At 42.6% G+C, this 8,116-nt stretch overlaps 1 protein-coding gene and 1 long non-coding RNA gene across 10 annotated transcripts in view; one reads left to right on the forward strand and one right to left on the reverse strand.

The window, feature by feature from the left end:
• The window catches only part of LOC121846491, a 154,876-nt gene extending 150,684 nt beyond the window's left edge, over window positions 1–4,192 (reverse strand). For all 9 annotated transcript variants that reach the window (XR_006083366.1, XR_006083360.1, XR_006083365.1 and 6 more), the window contains exons 1-2: window positions 4,121–4,192; window positions 1,593–1,654 (exon numbers count right to left, since the gene is read on the reverse strand). This is a non-coding gene — a long non-coding RNA (uncharacterized LOC121846491). The remainder of the gene's footprint in view (window positions 1–1,592; window positions 1,655–4,120) is intronic.
• On the forward strand, window positions 2,750–8,116 carry LOC112250034 (proline-rich nuclear receptor coactivator 1). The gene is made up of 2 exons (XM_024419854.2): window positions 2,750–3,707; window positions 6,500–8,116. The coding sequence occupies exons 1-2, from the start codon at window positions 3,369–3,371 to the stop codon at window positions 6,974–6,976; spliced, it is 816 nt and encodes a 271-aa protein (XP_024275622.1). The 5' UTR covers window positions 2,750–3,368; the 3' UTR covers window positions 6,977–8,116.

Here is an 8,116-nt window from a genome sequence, read left to right on the forward strand (position 1 = left end):
CAGGAGGACCAATCACATGCTAGAGGGTCTGCTCATGTGATGAGACTTTGCCCTAGCAACACAGACTGCAGCTGTTGCCTAGCCGATTTGATGCAGCAGCTCCAACCAGGCAAGCAGATCACGTACAAGAGCTCAGCAACAGCTTGAATGACCTCCCTCTGTGTGATCAGAATATTAAAACTGTGCTCGCTGCCTGGCTCAGAGTACCAACACATGAGGAAAGCATCTCCCCGTGTAATGAACATCATTATATTGCTGCGTTGTACAGACAGAGCCAGAAAGAAAGACTGACAGATAGATCCCCTCTGGCCACCATACTCAAAAGCTTGTACATGAAATGTTGGAAAGGGAGAGGCGATATCAGGGTTCCCAATAATAATAGTGGTTAACATGTTTTTTTAATGACTCCCCCTATCTCTGTACCCCACACATACAAGTATCTGTAAGCTCCCTCAATCGAGTAGTGAATTTCAAGCACAAAGACCAGGGAGGTTTTTCAATGCCAACACAAAGAAGGGCACCGATTGGTAGATGTATAAAAATACAAAAAAGCAGACGCTGAATATCCCTTTGAGCATGGTGAAGTTATTAATTAGGCTTTGGATGGTGTATCAATACACCCAGTCACTACAAAGATACAGGCATCCTTCCTAACTCAGTTGCCGGAGAGGAAGAAAACCAGGGAGTTCACCATGAGGGCCATGGTGATTTTAAAACAGTTACAGAGTTTAATGGTTGTGATATGAGAAAACTGAGGATGGGTCAACAAAACAGTGACAGAGTATTATATATGTTTTGAGTTCTTGCGGTCAATGTGCAGTCTACTAATTATTTGTAATTACGTTCAGGCCCCCTGACCATGCGCCCAAGAAAAAACTCCAGGCGTGTCTGTATACCCCAGGGATCATCAACTAGACAGATGGTCAGGGGGCCGGAACATAATTACAAATCATTTGTAGACTACAAATTGACCGCAAGAAGTCCAAACATTTTTAATAATTGACTAAAACAATCATTTCAAACCTCGCTTACATCTAGTTGATGATCCCTGGGCTATACGGACACGCCTGGTGCCCAAATCGATTATGTTGGTTGAGCAGCTGAGAGTCAAATGTGGAGACGAATGTATTCGGTTCAGTCAGTCGTCCTTATGAGCCCTCCCAGCAAGTTTATGCTGGCAAGAAAATGCGCTAGTTAAAACGTGTAAAATAAAGTGAGGTTTATTTCTATGGGCGAGGGAGAAATAACTTGTAGTATTGGTCACTATCTGTATTTGGACATCATCTCCAATTTTTTCCATCCCAATACATTTTATTTAGAGTAGGATAGCAGCCTATACAGAATACAGATAAATAACTTGTAATATTGGTAGTAACAATTTGGATGTCACTGTGATAGGCCTGCAGATAAACACTGCTCAATGGGGAGAGTTTGTGCTGCAAGCAGGCAACACAACAACACCGGGCACACTAGTGTCTTTCACTCCCGCTTGCTGCATTAAGGAGATGGAAGTAGCTACATAGTGTAGCCCAGAGGTATCCCACCTTTTCTAGCATGAGAGCTACTAATGAAACATATCGTGACATACTCACTTTTTTCTAGCTTTCAAATAGGCACATTCTTCTCTTCTTTCCCCTGCAACTCTTCCCGGGTCCTTATTGTACAAGAGAAAGGAGTTCACTATGTTTTCTGTCAATATATCTGGTAAAAATAATGGTTAATAAACAACTCTTAAGGGGGGCCCTATGAAGTCTGTTATTTTTTCCCCAAATTATGTTTTAAATTTTCCCAAATTATGTTTTCAGATTTGTACTTTTCCTGGTCTTAGAATATATATATGTTTTTTTCACTCTCAAAATTACAACTGTTCATAGAGAAAAAACGAAAAGAGATGTTTCGGAGTCCATGTTTATGCTTAAATCACACCAGAATACCATTTTTTTTTTTGTCTGGAAGAAAGCTAACAAATTAGAATTGTTTTTGTGTAATTCCCCTTTGATGAGGAAGGTGCTGTCCAGTGTGCAGGACTAGCAAGGATTCTGTACTGCTGCTGCCCATTTCATGGCAAAGTTTGCAAATAATAGATCCAAATTATATACTTCTACATGACGTAATTTCGATATACTTCTAAGATGGTTATCACATCAACTGACTAGGCACGGAGTGATACACCACAAAGACAGACATGGGCAATATTGCTGGAAATTAATTGGCAGATTTTTTTCATCTGTCTTTAAATAGGCAAGTCAGTTAAGAACAAATTATTATTTTCAATGACGGCCTAGGAACAGTGCTGTCTTGTTCAGTGGTAGAACGACAGATTTTTACCTCGCAATCTTTTGGTTATTAGTTCAATGCTCTAACCACTAGGCTACCTGCCGCCCCATATTGTGTTGGGTTAGGCTTTTTAACCAGGGATGGGAACATGTCAATGCTGTGTTGATTAGATAGTAGCTGGGACCTTGTGGTGTCTAATAGCCTTTGAAGTCGGAGATTTCTGAGTTCCCAGTTGTTCTGAACGCGGCATGGGGAACTCTCGACTTCGGACTTCATGGGGAACGCTCGACTTCGGTGCGTTTAAAACAATTTGGAACTAGGAAAAAACGATCTCCGACAGGATCGACTTGAACGGTCAGCCAACTCGGATTTCCAACTCGGGCCTCTTTCTAGAGCTCCGTCTTTCCGACCTGAAGATCACTGACGTCCACTGAATTTACCTTGTATTTTTCAGAGTTCCCAGTTGTTTTGAACGCGGCAATAGCCTCTCCCTGTGGAAAGTACCGGTCATGAGAATGACACCATCATACATGACGTAATTTCGAACATGGGAGATCTGCAATTTCCTGCTTTCGAAACCAATGGTTTATTTATTCACTGCTGCTACCTTTTCGCGGAGCACGCATTCGCGTGCAGAATAAACCACATATAATGGCATTTTGTTATTCTATTAGCTACTAGTAGCAATTAACGTAATGTACGGCGTTAAAACCGTGTTGCTCTCCTATCCTTTGTTTTGAAATAAGTGGGCGTGTGTTTCAGCTTCCCCTGAAATACAATCGGGAAGTTGTCCCGCGCCATTTCCATAGCTTCTACGCCATCTCGAAGACCGTGCTTCGAGTTACAAGATTACGTTATCAACATCGGTGTACTCTTCAATTTATCAAAACCCCACTGCATCGAGGTTTTCGGACCGACTTCAGTTCAACCATCTACGTACTAAATAACGTCGTCGTTAGCTGTTGATTGTTGTAGTAGTGAGGTGAACTAACGTCGTTGGCTAGCTGGTTAAAGTTGGCCTACTTACCACTTTCGAAAAAATTAAACTAGCTAGTATCGTTGATGTGTCCTACCCTCTCCACTTTGAAGTCATGTTGGGCGAATCACTAATAAATATTGAACCAAATCTGGACAACGTTGAAAACAATAAGCCATCCATTTTGACTTCCTACCACGTCGGGGCAAGCCTAGGCAAAACAAGACAAGCACTGTTGAAGAAAGGTGGGAGAAAATTGCGTTCAACAACGTCAGGGTTACAGCGGACACACCAACAACCGCGCCAAAAAACGCTGAGAAACAACCCCACACGGCTTGCAGACATCAACAACAATGTCGCAGCTTGTAAAGCCCCAAGTGCCGAACTCGCAACCCACCGGACCCAGGCGACTGTGCTGACCTGTCACCATCTAAAGCAGGGGACAAAGAAAGAGGTATATTATTCAGTTAATTTTGTGAAGTAGATTGAGTTTGTACATGTGGTTATTACTTTGTCCATTGTTAGTAAAACATGCTGCATTTATCCATGTAAACACACGCACTATGCAACGTCGAGTAATTTCCCCCTTTTATGTTGAGTGCAAAAACATCTAAATGTACAAAGATGTTAAGCCATTGTACAATGGTGCGCTCACTAGGTCAGGGTTTCCCAAACTTGGATCCGCTGTGTAGTACTAGGGCACAAGCCAAAACGATTTTGGGAAACTATGCACTGGGTGAATGACCACTTAAAAAAAAATAATACCATTTTAAAAACGGGGTTGGGGAACGCTGTCAGCACGGCTGCTTCCCTTTAAATACGTCACTCATTGCTTCAAGCCACACCCACCAAGCGGATCAAACATACCTAAAAGAATGTTGAACGGTTTGTGGAAACTTGTTCAGTGCGATCCGTAATATAGCAAACGTTTAATCGAACTGAACTTTCTTGAACAGACCATGGTACCTTTGCTGGGTGTGGCTTGAAGCAATGAGTAACATATTTAAACGGAAGTGGCCATGTTGAGTGTTCAAAACCCCTCCCTGTTTTTCAAGTTGTTGTTCAGAACAGCATTGTTTCGGTTTAATTTAACGTTATGCACAACAACAAAAAAATACGGAATGCAGCCCAATGACATAGGAATTTGGTACACATTGTACAAACAATGTTTATTAAAGGTTGGCCTGAGTAGATGTGCTACAGGTATTTAGGTTACTTGTTATCAAATCAAATGTATTAGTCACATGCGCCGAATACAACAGGTGTAGACCGTACAGTGAAATGCTTACTTACAAGCCCCTAACCAACAATTCAGTTTAAAACAAAAAATGCAGATAAGAGAAAAGTAACAAGTAATTAAAGAGCAGCAGTAAAATAGGGACAGGTTGGGACAGCAGTAAAACAGGGACAGGTTGAAAATGTCAGTGAAGTCATTTACCAGTTGGTCAGTGCATGCTCGTAGTACACGTCCTGGTAATCTGTCTGGCCCTGCTGCCTTGTGAATGTTGACCTGGCTAAAGGTCTTACTCACATCGGCTGCGGAGAGCGTGATCACACAGTTGTCCGGAACAGATGGTGCTCTCATGCATGTTTCAGTGTTATTTGCCTCGACGCGAGCATTGAAGTAGTTTAGCTCATCTGGTAGGATCCATACTGGGCAGCTCTCGGCTGTGCTTCCCTTTGTTGTCTGTAATTGGTTTGCAAGCCCTGCCACATCCGACGAGTGTCGGAGCCGGTTTAGTACGATTCGATCTTAGTCCCTTATTGATGTTTTGCCTGTTTGATGGTTCGTCTGTCGGAGGGCATAGCAGGGTTTCTTATAAGCTTCCGGGTTAGAGTCCCACTCCTTGAAAGTGGCAGCTCTACCCTTTAGCTCAGTGCGGATGCTGCCTGTAATCTATGGCTTCTGGGTGGGGTATGTACGTGTGGTCACTGTGGGGACAACGTCATCGATGCATTTATTTATCAAGCCAATGACTGATGTGGTGCCATCAGAGGAATCCCGGAGCATATTCCAGTCGGTGCTAGCAAAACAGTCCTGTAGCTTAGCATCTGCTTCCTCTGACTGCTTTTTAAAAAATCTAGTCACTAGTGCATCCTGCTTTAATCTTTGCTTGTAAGTAGGAATCAGGAGTATAGAATTATGGTCAGATTTGCCGAATGGAGGGAGAGCTTTGAATGCATCTCTGTGTGGAGTATAGGTGGTTCAGAGTTATTTTTCCTCTGGTTGCATGCTGATAGAAATGTTTAACATGCTGATAGAAATGTGGTGAAACAGATTTAAGTTTCCCTGATTAAAGTCCCCGGCTACTAGGAGCGCCGTCTCCGTATGAGTGTTTTCTTGTTTGCTTATGGTGGAATACAGATGAAAATGATCTCGGTAGGTAGTGTGGTCTCCAGCTTATCATGAGATACTCTACCACAGGTGAGCAATAGCTTGAGACTTACTTAAATATCATGCACCAGCTGTTTACAAAAATACCTAGTCCGCCGCACCTTGTCTTACCAGACACCGCTGTTCTATCCTGCTGGTACATCGTATAACCAGCCAGCTGTATGTTGATATTCTTGTCGTTCAGTCACGACTCCGTGAAGCATGAGATGTTACAGTTTTTAATGTCCCGTTGGTAGTTTAATCTTCCGCGTATCTCGTCGATTTTATTCTCCAAAGATTGCACGTTTGCTAGCAGAATGGAGGGAAGTGGGGGTTTATTAGATCGCCTACGAATGTACAGAAGGCAGCCCGACCTTCGGCCTCTCTTTCTCGGCCTCCTCTTCACGCAGATCACGGGGATCGGGGTCTGTTCCCGAGGAAACCGTATATCCTTTGCGTCGGGCTCAGAGTCATGAAAGGAAAAAAAGGATTCTGCTAGTCCGTGGTGAGTAATCGCAGTCCTGATGTCTAGAAGTTGTTTTCGGTCATAAGAGATGGTAGCAGCAACATTATGTACAAAAAATAAGTTGCAAATAAACAAACAAAAAAACAATCTGCTGGGGGCACATAAAACGGCTGCCTTCTTCTCCGACGCCATCTTACGAAATGTTATGAAGGATTTCAACAATGCCGGCGATGTGCCAGTTCCTGAGATGTTTACATATCGCATTGACACCAAAAATAAATGATGGAACTGGAAATTATTTTTAAAATGTTTGCTCAAGTGTTCTTCAGAGTAGAAACTATTTGCGTAACATTTAGAATGGTTCAGACCTTGTGAAACTGTAACGTTTGTTTCTCTTTCCTCCCAGCTGCTGAAGTCAAAAAATGGGAGAGTGGAGAGGGCCACAACACCAGGTGACCAGTCTGTCCACAACCTCGATAGACTCGATCAAGCTGCCCAAAATCTCAACACCCGGAACCAACGGAGCAGGCACGTTAATGCACCTTGCAATGCTCCCTCAGTACAGAAATATGACAACAGCTGCCACACAAAGCCCAATTCTGCTCCCTTCCAGCTCCTCCGTAGAGAGAAGAATCCCTTCAACTCAGTTAACAATGTCAAGATTGTGACTGTATCCCCAGCTGAGCTTGTACCTGAGGATGAGCTGAAAGACGGAGAGAAGATCTATGCTGGAGCTAAATTCAGCGAGCCCCCGTCTCCAAGTGTCCTGCCCAAACCACCGAGTCATTGGGTCGGCGAGACTGCCCCCCAACATTCCGACCACAGCCGAGAGCAAATTACGTTTCATTTGAAGTCTCTGCTGAAGGTTCAAGATAAACCATGATCTCAATGGATGGAAAATCTTATAAAAAAGATCCGTCTATACCTGATCAATGACAAATTTGGCACTGAAGAATTTGGACTCTGAAAGAACTGGAACTATAACTTAACAGCAACAGAATGTAATGAGTTTTTGATCTGTAATACAATTTCACGTGTTCTGAGCAAGCGGCCTTGTTTTTGGGGGGATTTTTTATGAACTTGTGTAAATGTATATACTGTAAACATGTAATATAAGTGTATATTTTTCATGTTATTTTAACAGAAAGTATAGTTTTGTTACTGAAGCCTAAAAAAGATGTTCACCTTGAGCTGGTGCACTTACTGTTCCGATAATGGGCTGCAGTGCCCATTGGGACGTATTAAACGTAAGAAAGATTATCTTACAAATTTGCACAAGACTGACTGAACCAACACGAGTCACCACAATGGCAAGCAAGAATAGTTGTGTAAAGGTTTGGGGTTCTGTGAACTTCAGCCCACCAGTTGTGACTGCTATTGCCTTGAATGCACTGCAGGGAGGACCCACAATCTTCAGGGAACTCTCTGGAAGGACGGTCTTGAAGACGGTAACCTCGTCCCCAGGCTCAACGACAGAGGGAGCCAGCTGGGTGAACGACATCAAGAAGATGGAGTGACAAATGTGAGTCTCAAAATCAAAAATTCCCCCTCTGATGACGAGGACAACTGCCGCTGCAGGAAACAGACAAATTCAGCACGAGCACTGACTGAGTGCCCTTTGTTTTGAATCTCTCCAGCACTGACACATTTCTGCTTTTTTTTTTTTTTTCCCTTTCATTGGCCCCCTGATCACCAGTGTTGTTCCATCTAAAGCGCTGAGAATGTTTACCGGAAGAAAGATGAATGACATGGTCTTTATTATTATGTAACACACATTTGACCCCTTCCCTCTAGAGCTAGGCAGCTGCTAGTTCTTGTTCCTTCACTCCGTGTCACACAAAAATGAAATTGTATTACTGTACCAAAGATTGAATTTTGTTTTTTGCAAATGTTCAAAAAGTTAAGTCCAGTGACTAAATGTGTATACATCTTAAAGCAATACTCTCACTTTGCAATTAGAATTTTTTAAATTTTATGATTCATTTCATATCTAAATTGAAATTAAAATATTGGCTACCCCTTA

The sequence above is a fragment of the Oncorhynchus tshawytscha genome, linkage group LG05 (genome assembly GCF_018296145.1).
Source record: "Oncorhynchus tshawytscha isolate Ot180627B linkage group LG05, Otsh_v2.0, whole genome shotgun sequence".
Taxonomy (NCBI): domain Eukaryota; kingdom Metazoa; phylum Chordata; class Actinopteri; order Salmoniformes; family Salmonidae; genus Oncorhynchus; species Oncorhynchus tshawytscha.